Source organism: Neoarius graeffei, chromosome 16 (assembly GCF_027579695.1).
Source record: "Neoarius graeffei isolate fNeoGra1 chromosome 16, fNeoGra1.pri, whole genome shotgun sequence".
NCBI lineage: Eukaryota > Metazoa > Chordata > Actinopteri > Siluriformes > Ariidae > Neoarius > Neoarius graeffei.
In genome coordinates, this window is record NC_083584.1 from 60,475,007 (window position 1) to 60,489,019 (window position 14,013).

The following is a 14,013-nucleotide window of genomic DNA, read 5'->3' on the forward strand; positions in this document are numbered from 1 at the left end:
ACGAAGCCGACTGCACACACTGTAAGTGCTTTGTTCTTGTACTGAGTTGGGTAGCCTATGCTGCAAATGCTGTGCGCTCCTGTGGGGGCTTTCCTCAGGCTGTTGCCCCTCTCTTCCTTTATTGCTGTTTTCTTTGAGTGTATATTTACGGAAGCCGAGAGAGGCCCTTCATATAATCTTTTTTATTCACCTTGTTATCCTGAGATAACGACATAATTAATTCAGGATCTCGAGAAAACAACACAACTAATTTGAGATCTCGAGAAAACAAAACCGTTATTTCATGATCTCAGCTGGATCACTGTATCTCCGTCGGTAGAGACGAAGCCGGTGTGTGTTACTCAAACTCGAAATGAAATATTCTAATATTTTGAGATGGTTTTTTTTAAATGTTTTTGTACTGTATGCCATACTGATTAAAATTAAAATAGAAAAATGCTTGAAACATTTTAGTTTATGTGTAATGAGTATAATATATAACATTTTCACTTTCTTAAATAACTGATGGAAAATATTGAACTTTTTCACAATATTCTAATTTTTTGAGATGCACTAGGGTTTGAACCTCACAGCTAATTGTGTGGAGGTTGCATGTTCTCTCCTTGTGCTTGCGTGGCTTTCCTCCTACAATCCAAAGACATACAGAATAGGTCAACTGGCTCCTTAAAACTGACCGTTGGTGCAAATGTGTGGTGTGTTTGCCCTGCAATAGATTGGTGATTTACCCTGGATGAACCCCACCTCTCACCTGGGATTAGGTCTAGCTTCCACTGACGGACTAGATAACAGATGGATGGATGGCTAGATGGATGCTCATTCACTGGTCTCTGCAGTTTTTCTTTGTCAAGAAGATGGTGGACTTAGGTTCTGTATCGATTATCCAAACCTCAGCACTGTATCACTAATAATATTTACTAAACCTGAACTATGATCTGATTAGAATTACAATAAGGCACAGGTTCCTAATCCTGGTCCTGGAGTACTCATGTCCCGTCAAACACGTTTTAGTGTTTTCCCAGCTCCCGGTGCACCAGATTCAATTAATCAGCTAGTAGTTGAAGTGGGCATGTCAGAGCAGGGAATACACAAAAACGTACAAAACTTCAGGACTAATTCATATCTAGGCAATACTTCGTGATCATGCAATGAAATGCTCTCCAGCACCATATTTGTCCCACCCCCAGAGGCAGGTCTTGCAAAAGAGTAGGAGCTGATCAGTTGTCGTAGTAGCTCATTGGCAGGAAACATGATTTGTTGAGGCATTTTTCCAACAATCCCTTGGTTGAGACTAATTAGTTGGACATTTTAAAAAGAGAGGAGTACTGCTTTGGCAAAGCCTCGTTTGTGGCTCATTTTTGCACCATTTATAGACATCATGGTCGGTCGCCGTGCAACCCAACTCCAACCTGGACAAAGTAAGGCTGTCCAGGCCAAGACTGCAGCTTCCTTTGAAGAAGTTCCAAGTTCACTGGGCTAGTAATTGGTCTCACTCTCATCATTGCAGTATCCTTTTGCTTATCCGTACTAGCATCCGCCACCGACAGCCACACCCACCCCACGATTAATAAATGACAGGAGGCAGAAGAATCATGTTACATGTTTCATTGTGTGTAAACATACAGTGTCTCATACACAGACATACATACATACCACAGTTCAGGAGGCAATGGAACTGAACGGTCATCCTGAGCCCCAGCCACTACAAAATGCTGTATTTAAGTCCCGCCCATTTTCAATTGAACGAGCCAGTGAGAGGCTGTGGGTCACGTATGAGGATGATACAGTGTAAGCATACAGGAGTGTTCAGGAGGCGTGCACTCTGTGTTTCTTCTGCAGACGTGTTAGGGCTTAATTAAAGTGCACTTCATTTGCATAAGCCCCACCCACTTGAGATTGTTGAAGCTCTGTGAAAAAGGATTATAGCCTTTTTTTTGTGTGTGTGTGTCAGTCACTCAACCTATTACACATATGGCAAGGTAAAGGGAGCAACAGCAGCATGTCATTCTATACAAAACGAGGTGCGTTATTAGCAGGGGCTGCAGTGTTTGGCTCATTCTTCTGTCAATCATCTCGACATCATACCCTGTCCCGTTTCAGTGAGACATCACACTGAACATGTCAGTTCAGTTTGTGTGTGGTTGGGTGTTGCTAATAAACACACTTTTGTAAACATTTTAAGGCCTCATTTCATTAAAATACAATGAGAAATAATTACAGCAGGGGCTGTAAGCACCGATATCTAATTAGTCGCTAATGATAACTTCAGCTAGTCCGTGGAGGAGTCAGTTAATGCTAGCTTTGCACTTTGTTTAGTGTGTCGTTTGAAGCAAGCGACAGCATTGTGGAGCTGTCAACCTTGGCGATGCTATGTGGAATAGCACTTCAGGGCTATTCCGTGTCCCCGACCTAATGCGCAATCGAACTCGAGTTTAGCAGAAATCCAAACCGTTTTGCAAAACAGCCCTGCTAATTTTAAGAGCTTCTGTGAAGACCTGCTCCGTGTCTGCTAATTCGACTGGGATGTCTCAGAGCCACATTTTCTACGGAAGAACTGAATTGTAGGTTTTGAAGTATAGGTTAAGAATAATCCCCCCCACCACACACACACACCTATCCTTTTCCACATTGCAAATGGTAGAGTGAGTGTAGACAGGAAATGAGGTCAGACACACAAGAAGGTGAAGCCTTATAAAGCCATGAGATAATTAATTGGTATGAAGATTCATTTGATTAATACACACTCTCACACACACACACACTTGTGCGCGCGCACGTGTGTGGACAGGGGAGGGGAAAGAGGACTACTGATATAAAATGGGCGAGTGAGTCTTTCTGTACAGATGGCCACGCCCCCAAAACACACTGCATGTGGGGTCCTTTTGTAGGCTGGAGCCAAGCCGATCCGTCGAGTGGAGCAGAGCTGGACCAATCAGAGCAGACTGGAACAAAGCCAGACCAATTTAGAGCAGGCCGGAAGTGAACCAATCAGAGCCTGGAAGCTGCAGAGCTGGACCAATCACATGTCCGACCACAGCACAGCCTTGCTGCTCTTCTCCACACTGAGCACGTAGGAACCAGATGGAGACCACGATACTGCGTTAATGGAGGAGCTGTGCAACACACACACACACACACACACACACACACACACACACACACACACGAGCTCATTCCACTTCAACGAGCTGCCAGAATTTGTTCAAATAGTAAGTAACAGCACAGAAGTGCATGTGTGTATGCTAGGGTGCATCAGTTGCCCCCTAAAAATGAAAAGTTCCTCTGATCATGATGCATTTTTGTTTTTATGTTCCTTTTGGTAAGAAAACACACTGGGTGAAATATTTTGACAAAATTCAAAAGTTTAATGGTGGCACCAGGAGCTCAAAGTTATGGAAAAAGCTGCTATTTTATGACTTTTATGACAAAATTTCGATCACTTTTCATGAAACATTATGGCACCTTATAGAGTATACCAAATATCTTAGATCCACATTTTTAGTCCATATTCTAAATATATTATCAAGCACAGTTTGAGTTTTCGCTGTTCATTGAATCATTGTTCAGCTACTTTTAAACAATACACATGTATTATGAATCACATTAATGCTTCTCAATCCCTTGCAAAGGTTCTTAACATGATCTCTGGGGCACAAGAAATCAATAAATGGAGTCCAACATTGTGATTCAAACCTTAAATCATAAAATAAGCGTTTTTTGGCAAAAAATGAACCTCATGGTGCCACCATTAGACTTTTGAATACGGTCAAAAAAATGTTACAGGATGTCTTTATTGGTGAAAAGGAACACCCAAACAAACATGCAGCAGATTTTATGAAAGTGAGGGCAACTGATGCACCCTACTGTATGCTCACCTGTGGCCTTTTTCGAGGTTTCTCTCCACTTTCCCTGTCAGAACATGCCACACGTACAGAACACCGTCTGCTGAACCCCCCGCGATGTAACTGCCATCAGGACTACACACACACACACACACACACATTATGAAGTTATTTTCATTTATACACTTTTACCTTGTCCTTTTATTGATCACTTATGTAAATACACACCAGCTGCCCAGTGTGAATTTTAACTGAGGGTCTTGACGTGCATCTGTGTGATTCTGCCACGTGATTGGCCAATTGTGTCGGCAAGTGTTCCTAATAAACTGGCCAGCGAGTATGGTATTTACATAATGTTAGACTACGTTCAGACTGCACCCTGAAACAAACCATTTCCAATTTTTTTGCCCATATGCGACCTGTATCCGATTTGTTATTGACAATCTGAACGACACAGATCCGATTTTTTCACATGCGACCCAGGCCGCTTGGATATGTGGTCCTAATTCCGATGCATATCCGATATTTTCACATGCGACTGCAGTCTGACCGGACAGGTCGCATTCATGCGACCTACACGTCATCAACAAGAGACAAACGTCACTATTCTGAGTTGGCTAATCCCGCCTCTTTGGTGGAAAACAACATTTGTACAGTTTTCAGAATTTAAATAGACTTTTATAGAATTGATCAAGCTAATGGTGGATTTGGTAGGGACCTGGATGTTGATCTGTTAGCCTGATTAAATAAAACAGTTTCTATAACTGATTTATAACTTAAACCATCCTGTATTACAAGATTATAAGATTGTTCTGGAAATTTCCAGTAATTTGACACCTTCGGTCTCATTAGTCTGCTGCCCACATTAATCAGATTATTGTGTGAGTTCCGCCGCCGCCACAAAAACCACATCGCCAGGTCTCGCCTCATCTCCATGCTTTACTTGCAAACTTGAAGAGTGCGCTTTTTTTGTTTGCGTATTACGTAGATGTGCTTATTACGTGTCAGTTTGCGCATGCGGGACACTTTTGGGTCGTTTTCCGTTCATATTGGAGATCGCATACAAGTCTCATATAATTGGTAATGTGAACGGCCTAACAAAAAAATCGGATTTCACAACAAATCGGATATGGGTTGTTTCAGGTTGCAGTCTGAACGTAGTGTTAGAGGTTACCGCTTGAGTTTTGCAATGCTCCTTAGATAGCCAGGAAGTGCATACTAGTGCATGGATGCAAACGGCGCGCCTTTTGGCGGATGCCGCCTTTTTCACGGCTGTCTGGGGGACTTGTGTGAATCGCGCAGATCCGATGATTTTTTGGGGGGGGGGGGGGGGGGGGGGGGTTCGCGTTGGAGTGTCTGATTATAATTTCATCAAAGTAAATTCTGTATTAAAATTACTAAATAAGCAAATGCCGTTACAGTCCATGAAACATGAGAAGTATGAGAAGAAAACAGTAAATCAGAAAGCTGCGCACGTAAAGCCAATTACGTAACTTGCGTTGGACTGATGGAAATCCTTGCGCGTGCAGTGAGATGCAGCCAGCAGCAGGTAATGGCGCGCAGCCAATTGGCTTTATGTGCGCAGCTTTCTGATTTACTGTTTTCTTCTCGTACTTATACTTCCTGTGTTTCATGGACTGTAACGGCATTTGCTTATTTAGTAATTTTAATACAGAATTTACTTTGATGAAATTATAATCAGACACTCCAACGCCCCCCGCCCCCCAAAAAAAGAAACTCATCGAATCTGCGCGATTCACACAAGTCCCCCAGACAGCGGCATCCGCCAAAAGGCGCGCCGTTTGCATCCATAACTAGTGACAAGTGCAGAGTGATCTGGGCAACTACAAGTGATTTGATATCTCTCTCGCACACTCACCTGAAGGTGACTCTGGTGAAGTCTGACCCACACTTGAAGCCCTGTGCACTGTAATCACACACACACACACACACACAGTGTCAGACACACCACAGTGAGTGAGTGAGTGAGTGAGTGTGAGCAAGAAAACGTACCTGAAAGTTTGTCTCACAGCGTTGTTGCGTAGGTCAATGATTTTAACGAGGTCATCACGGGAACAGGTGAGCAGCTCTGTGCGGTCGTGATTCAGGTCCAACGACGTGACCCGACCAAACAGCTCTAACTCGCACACTGTAGTCTCAGCTCTACACACACACACAGCGACACAACAGTTACTAACTAAAATAGCAATTAGCCAGCCTTCACCCCCATTTTCCCGCTGCCTAAAAGCATAACAGTGAAAATGAGCTGAAATTATTATGAAAGTCAACAGACGTGCTGGTAAAAGGACACCAAAGTGACTAATTTCATTTTGCACCAACCGCTAAACAAACGTCATGACCTACCGAATGTCCCAGAAGCGCACTTTCTTATCAAAATGGCCGCTCATCACACACTGCTCCGTACACACGATATCGTTACAGCTGGAGCCGGCGAACACCGTCTTCATACCTGAGGGACAGAAACGGAGACCGGGCTCGAAGATCCACTTAACCATTACACCAGCAGGAACAGAAGGGGTTTGTATATACAGTAGTTGATGGAAATAAGTTTCTCTTCAGAATTTTGCTTCGTTATTGCATTAAGCATATTAGCGCTGGATGTTAGCATTCAGTGCAGGGATTACTAGGTGAATGTTAGCATTAACATTAGCTCATGTGTTCTTACAGACTTTGCTTCGCAGATCCCAGAGTTTGAGCGTTCGGTCGTAGCTGCCCGAGACGATGCGAGCGTTGTCCAGCAGGAAGCGAGCCGATAGAACCTTCCCGCTGTGACCCGTTAATGTGTGCTGGGGGGACAGACAGACAGGTCATTCATTCATTTATTCCTCTCACCTCACCTCACTCACTCACTGACACTAAACAGGTCTCAGTACGAGTTTGAGATCAGTAGCTCAGGTCTCCACCTCCCTGTTGGATGCTGCTGCCAGACGTGTGTCTGATATCTCGCACACACACACATTGAGCAGAGCACCTTTCAGTATCAGCCTCCCTGTACCCCCAACACACACATCTACAACATGCTGGGAAACACAACTAAGGTGGCTCACTGGAACTGAGGAAAAGCAGGGGGCGGAGCCTTCAGCTTCAGACCTTTTACATCACATCACTGACCTTCACAATGCATCTCTTGACCCATTACATCATCTGCTAAACTACAGCAGAGGTGTTCTTCTGTAACCTACAGATAAGCAATAAGTGTGTGTGTGTTGCGTGCGTGCATGTCTCACCCTCAGTCTGTAGTCGTCTACAGTCCAGATTCGACTCGCAAAGTCATTGGATGCAGCCAACAGGTAAGAGCCCTGAGGAGCACACACGCTTATGATAAACAATTTTGATTCATACCGATTCATTCAATTGATGCTAATTTTTGATCCATTCACTTCATTCATATCAACTCATTTGAACCAATTTGTTCATGCTTGATTGATCTGACTCATTTGGATTAATACTGACCATGAATCACATTGATTAACTCTTCCGATTCATACATTTTAATGATTTGCTCAATTAATTCACTCTGATGAAGTCATTCAATTGATTTATGCTGATTTGGTCATTTGAATCAACCGATTCATACTTATTACTGATTCACCAGAAACATTTACACAATTAATTTGATTCACTCACTGGTTACATTAATTAACTCGTAATTAATGAGTCAAACGCTTTATCATTTCATATTGATGAATAGAAATTTGTTCATTTGAGCCAATAATTTTTTTCCTACTGATTCATGAGTCACAGTCATTTGACTCAATCATTAATACTGATCATGAAATCAGATTCATTTTTTACACGATTCATTTATTCATTGGTTCCACTAATTAAGTCTTCTGGTTCATCTACTTGAGTGATTTATATTGACTTGACATGATGTTTGATATTCACTTATATCGTTCATATTTATTTATTGATTAATTTTGAGCTCTTGAGTTCTGAGCTGACTGAAGTACAGGTTGTGTGTGTATATAATGATTTACTCACCGTGCTGTCGAACTCTATGCTGGTGATTCCAGCGTTACTGCCCATTAAAGCGCCTTTATACTCACAGCGACCTACACACACATACACACAAAATGGATGTCCACTCTCCCTTAAATATAAGCCAACAAACAGGACGCAGCATGTGTACGTTAAAACACCACACCCTCTGTTACGCAGTTTTACTTACACACACACACACACACACACAGAGAACACAGTGCTTCACACCTGAAGCATTCTGTGAAACATCAAGTGGGCTCGGAGGAACAGAGGAGCCCTGAGATTCATCAACATCCTTTAAAACGCGACCTGTGACTTTGAACATCACGGGCTGATTTTCATAACACACCCTTTGTTTGACTGTCGCAATCACCGACCAATCAGAACGCTTCGCTTATGTGTGGTTGGAGGGACTGTTCAGGGAAGTCAGCTCATTTCATATGACGATTCGGAACCAAAACCTGTGATGTCATGTTTGCTACTAAATTGTTAGCCCTGTTTCCTGTTAAACAAGTTCTGGGTGTACATATTTCTCTGTTGCCTAGCAACAGTGCATCATCAGGTTAACGAGCATGTACAGTACCTGCCATCACTTCCCACAGTTTTACACGTCGGTCCATTCCTCCTGTAGCGAGCTGACGAGAGCCGGGACTGAACTGGACCGCATTCACCTCACCATCATGGGCATCCTGTGCACGTGCACACACACACACACACACACAGAGCGAGTGTTTGTTAGAATCAGTCAGATTCTCATTCTAGTTCACACCTCCAGTGAATTATTCCAGCTATTTACAGATGTTTGATTATTTCATCTGATATCACTCAACTCATCCTGATTCATTCAATTCATATTGATTCGTACTGATCTGTCCATTTTAGCCAATGATTCATGCTGATTCATTTTTATGACTCGATCGATAATTTCATTCATTTTATTCACAAGAATAATTAATTAGATTCATTGATCGGTTATACCGATTGACTCACTAAGATTCATATCAATAAATTCAACTCATTGATAACGATTTGGTTTTCATTTGATTTGATTGTTTCTTAGATTCATATTACACGTATTACGTCACCGATCGAAGGTCTCAGATTGAAAACTGGAGATCATGAGCCGCTCGCCCCCTGAAGCTCAGCCCTCCTGTGTGCGTGTGTGTGTGTGATGAAGTGAGAATGTGAAAGTTTGTCAGATGTGTCTACTGTGTGTCATGCTGTGTTTCTCTCACACGCACACAGAGAAGAACAGCTTTCAGTATCAGCCCACATGCAGCCCCAACACACACACCTAGAGCATGCTGGGAAACAGAGCAGGTGGGCTGGGAGAACCAGAGGAGCTGGAGGGGGCGGAGCTCTCGACTTCAGACCTTTTACAACTCATCACTGACCTTCCTTGAAAAGAATTCTACTGCTAATAAGGCACGGTTTTGAATGTTACCTTACTGCAACGTTGCCTAGTTGGGAGAATTGACCCAGAACGCACTGCAGGCACATTGTTGGGAAACTGGGCTCCGTTTCAGATACAGGGATGACCTTTGACCTTACAGAGAAGAGGATAAAACCAGGAAGGGACTCACAAACACGTGGAGAGCAGTGGAGGGGACGCGGACGTCGGCGCACACACCAGAGGGAGTCTCTATATTGTCCGGGGGCGAGCCGTGGGAGTTCAGAGACCGCCGTCTGCCAACGCTAAAACACACACACACACACCCCATCTTTTACACCTTTCTTTACATTTTGCACAAACATACACCATCTCTATCCCTCTCACACACACACTTACCCAAACATATTGGAGATGGAATCTAGGAGACTACCAGGAGGAAGCTGAGATGTTCGTTTACTGAGGACATACGAGAGAGAGAGAGAGAGAGAGAGAGCGAGAGAGAGAGAGATTCATTCACTGTGAATGAAAGGGTTAATACAACCCATAATAGGAAAAGAGAGAGAAAGAAGTAGAGAATTGGGAGAGGCTGCAAGAGAGAGCATGAGAGAGAATGAAAAAAGGAGGAATGGACAAGAAATTGAATGAAAGGACAGGTGGGGAGGGAGAGAGAGAGAGAGAGAGAGAGAGAGAGAGACCCAAAGAGAGACAGACAGGGGTGTATATACACACACACACACACACACACACACACACACACACACACAGAGAGAGAAAATATCCAAGAAAAGTACACAGACAGATAGGGGTACATACTAGGCTGCATCAGTTGCCTCCTTAAAAATGAAAAGTTCCTCCGATCATGATGCATTTTTGTTTTTCTGTTCCTTTTGGTAAGAAAACACACTGGGTGAAATATTTTGACAAAATTCAAAAGTTTAATGGTGGCACCAGGAGCTCAAAGTTATGGAAAAAGCTGCTATTTTATGACTTTTATGATAAAATTTCGATCACTTTTCATGAAACATTATGGCACCTTATAGAGTATACCAAATATCTTAGATCCACATTTTTAGTCCATATTCTAAATATATTATCAAGCACAGTTTGAGTTTTAGCTGTTCATTGAATCATTGTTCAACTACTTTTAAACAATACACATGTATTATGAATCACATTAATGCTTCTCAATCCCTTGCAAAGTTTCTTAACATGATCTCTGGGGCACAAGAAATCAATAAATGGAGTCCAACATTGTGGTTCAAACCTTACGTGAAAACATAAAATAAGCGTTTTTTGGCAAAAAATGAACCTCATGGTGCCACCATTAGACTTTTGAATATGGTCCAAAAATTTTACAGGATGTCTTTATTGGTGAAAAGGAACACCCAAACAAATATGCAGCAGATTTTATGAAAGTGAGGGCAACTGATGCACCCTAGCACATACACACACCAAAAAAAAAAAAAAAAAAAAGAGAGAGAAAATCCAAGAGAGGTACACACACACACACACACACACACAAAAAGAGAGAGAATCCAAGACAGGTATACACAAAGATATAGACAGAATCCAGGAGAGGTGTACACACACACACACACACACACACACACACAGAGAGAGAGAGAAAATATCCAAGAGAAGTACACAGACAGACAGGGGTACATACACAGAAAGAGAGAAAGAGAAAGCGACAGAATCCAAGAGAGGTGCATAGACAGACAGGGGTGCGCACACACACACACACACACAAACAGAAAGAGAGAGAATCCAAGAGAGGTATACAAAGATATAGACAAAATCCAGGAAAGGTGCACAGACAGGGATACACACACACACCAAAAAAAAAAAAAAAAAAGGGGGGAGAGAGAGAGAGAGAGAGAGAGAGAATCCAAGAGAGGTGCACAGACAGACAGACACACACAAAGAGAGAGAGAGAGAGAGAGACAGAATCCAGGAGAGGTGCAGACAGACAGACGGGGGTACGCACACGGGGAGGGGGGGGGGAGTGCACTCAGAAGTAGGCAGACAGATAGGTGAAGCAGTAGATGTGCGCAGACAGACAAGATGACACACACATACAGAAGGATGGTGAGACAGTAGCCCAAAACAGAAAAGAGAGAGAGATTGATTTAAGCCAAAAAATGGCTGCTCTATAGCTGATAGATCCTCCTACGACAGAGGCAGAAAGACAGCATGAAAAAGAAGCAGAAATGGGACGCAAACAGAAAAGACAGAAGCAGGCAGGTCTACACACACTGACGCCAAAAAGAGAGAGACAGACAGTAAGACAGAGAGAAAATCAGGAGATATGAACAGAGAGAGAGAGAGAGAGAGAGAGAGAGAGAGAGAGGTATCGAGGCAGAGGACAGATCAGTCCACGTACGCAGGGGGAGCAGAAGTGTGTGAGGTGTGTGCGCGCGCACGTGCATACCCAGGTGTGCGGCTCATTGGGTAGTTGGGAGACGTCTCTCCTGTCCCTTTCGCCGTCTCTTCTGGAAGCACCTCAATGTCATCGTCCCTGAGCCAATCAGAGAACAGCAGTGATTCATTTTGCTCCTAATGACTGAGTCAAACTGACTCACCACATATTAAATCAGTGAGTCAAAAATTTCCAAAGTGAGTCAAAATTACAATACACACTTTGAAAACAAAAAAACACAATAGTTATCACTGTTCACACTTAAATCATTTAATTCCAACATGTGAACAATTGTGTGAGCTATTCATCTAAGCAAACAATAATTTTCAGAATAAAAAAAAAAAGAAAAAAGTATGGAATTAAACAGAATAGTTATTATGGCTGTTTTGACTAGAATTCAAATAAAAAAAAAAAAAAAAAAGTCAATATCTTTGGCACTTGACTTTTGTGACATCAGACAAGATTAACTTTTTCACAATTAATAATGACATTTATCATGTTTATGGTTTAGCTACTGTAACATTTCTTCACTGAGAAAATTCTTCTTTGCTTGTTTTTTTTTTTTCAAGTGATCCAGACTCATCTCAATCATGTCTGACTTAGTAAGGATGCTTGTTTTTATGTTCATCAAGTGATGTTGCTTTTCAATGGTTAGTCTGTTTCTGCCTTTAGTGAGAATCTGGTTCTGCACTGAGCAGCCCCTTTCCCAGCCAGCAGTATGCACTGCAGAGGTTAAGGCAAGCTGTGCTAGCTTGATCATGTTGGGGAACTCAGGGTGGTAGAGCTGGACACATTCCCACAGCTGCCACATCCTGTCTCTTGGGTAGTTCTCAGCCTTGACTACTTGTTTTAATTCAAATGTACTGCAGTAGCATTGTTAATGTAAACACTCCTTATCGTTGACCGATGCTACTTCTGCCTAGTGTTTCTGTTAACTCGATCTCGATTGGCCAGTCTTTTTATATCATCCAATGAAAAATTTTCTACTATTAATTCATATTTCCTAAATTTCTAAACCTTTTTACTGAATACCATAGCAAAACTTTAACTGAATTTCCCATTTGATAGGCGCTATTCATATGTTTGGTAAGTAGAAACAAATTTAGATCGATCTTTTATTACCGCAAAGAAATGCTTTGGCAAACATAAATTTTATCGATTAGTACGAGAGAGCTATTTTCACTTGCTTCAAATCGAGGCTGGAAAGGATTTGCATATGCCGAAGCTTTCCAGCCAATGAAATTGCCGACACGTTGCTGACGGAATTAAACGAAGCTAAATATAGGCCCGCCAAGTAAAAAAGACTATAGTAGTCGATAAATGAAGCATTATAACAACAGTTCAGTCATGTTGAACGAGAAAAATATAGCGTCGTTAGGACCTTGCCACTCGGAACAACCTCGAGCTACATCCCTTCGCTCTATATCCTGAATGAAGAAAAGTTACTTGAGGATGTTCCGAGTGCGACCTTGCGTCAAAAATACCGTAAAATACCAAATAATAGCCGAGTTCCAATTAACCGCCGAGTTCCCTTTAACGGCCGGGTGTACGCGTGTGTTGTGACAAATAAAGGCCGGTTCCGAATACTCGCCGGGGTCTAAAAAAAAAAAAAAAAGCGTCCAAACGTTCTATCTAGAATCTTGAGGCCCAGCACTTTTCTGGTTTTCTGGTGTTTAAATGATTTTGCATTGCATAGTTTTCTACCGAAACAATATGAATGAATGAATGAATGAAAGAAATTATTTCTATAATACTGTTTACAACATTTTGTTACGTGATAATAAACATGCCATTTCAATGTTATAATCTTGGTCTACCGTAATATTTCTTGAGGAATGCAACTGCGTAACTTTTGACAGATGTCTTAGCCACCCCTTTGGGTATAAATACCCAACGAAAGCCAGCGTGTGTGGTGACATTGAGGACTGCGGGTTTCCAACGTTGGACTGCTGCTTCTGTTAAACGACCTAAATTGCCGAATGCATGCGTCAAAGCACACACTGAGTTTTATTAAAGACCTTATACCATTTCACTTGCCCTTACCCATTCGGATCTGGAAGACGCTTTACAAAAAAGGTGAGAGCGTTCTAACATGCATTTCAGTCTGCTCGCGGCCAATCTAATCCAAGGGGCCTTTTCAACAAGTAATCTGTCGTGCAAGTTGGGCAGAAGCACGCGTCAGGCAGGCAACATGTAGGCCTACAAGTCAGTAACCTATTCAACTAACTTTCATCCGAACTTTAAGTTTTCTACGGGGTCGAGCCACCGTACCAACTCACTCGGGGAATAGGCTCATATCGGCCAAACAGGGAGACGTCTTGGAGAGAAACGTGATGCAAGATGACAGTATGTAGCCA

The 14,013-nt window shown here is 42.4% G+C and overlaps 1 protein-coding gene and 1 non-coding gene across 4 annotated transcripts in view; both read right to left on the bottom strand.

Annotated features, from left to right (window-relative positions):
- Positions 1-1,587: 1,587 nt before the first annotated feature.
- The window catches only part of atg16l1 (ATG16 autophagy related 16-like 1 (S. cerevisiae)), a 31,735-nt gene continuing 19,309 nt past the window's right edge, over positions 1,588-14,013 (bottom strand). For 2 of the 3 annotated variants that reach the window (XM_060943304.1, XM_060943305.1), the window contains exons 8-19: positions 11,669-11,755; positions 9,634-9,693; positions 9,428-9,539; positions 8,428-8,533; positions 7,845-7,915; positions 7,088-7,159; positions 6,526-6,646; positions 6,204-6,309; positions 5,853-6,002; positions 5,719-5,766; positions 3,873-3,974; positions 1,588-3,110 (exon numbers count right to left, since the gene is read on the bottom strand). In XM_060943304.1, coding sequence (XP_060799287.1) covers positions 3,017-3,110; positions 3,873-3,974; positions 5,719-5,766; positions 5,853-6,002; positions 6,204-6,309; positions 6,526-6,646; positions 7,088-7,159; positions 7,845-7,915; positions 8,428-8,533; positions 9,428-9,539; positions 9,634-9,693; positions 11,669-11,755 — 1,129 coding nt within the window. In that variant the 3' untranslated portion in view covers positions 1,588-3,016. The remainder of the gene's footprint in view (positions 3,111-3,872; positions 3,975-5,718; positions 5,767-5,852; positions 6,003-6,203; positions 6,310-6,525; positions 6,647-7,087; positions 7,160-7,844; positions 7,916-8,427; positions 8,534-9,427; positions 9,540-9,633; positions 9,694-11,668; positions 11,756-14,013) is intronic. The other variant, XM_060943306.1, reaches the window with a different exon arrangement.
- On the bottom strand, positions 8,938-9,239 carry LOC132901054 (small Cajal body-specific RNA 6). Its single transcript, XR_009656832.1, has one exon. It is a non-coding gene; the product is annotated as a small Cajal body-specific RNA 6 (non-coding RNA).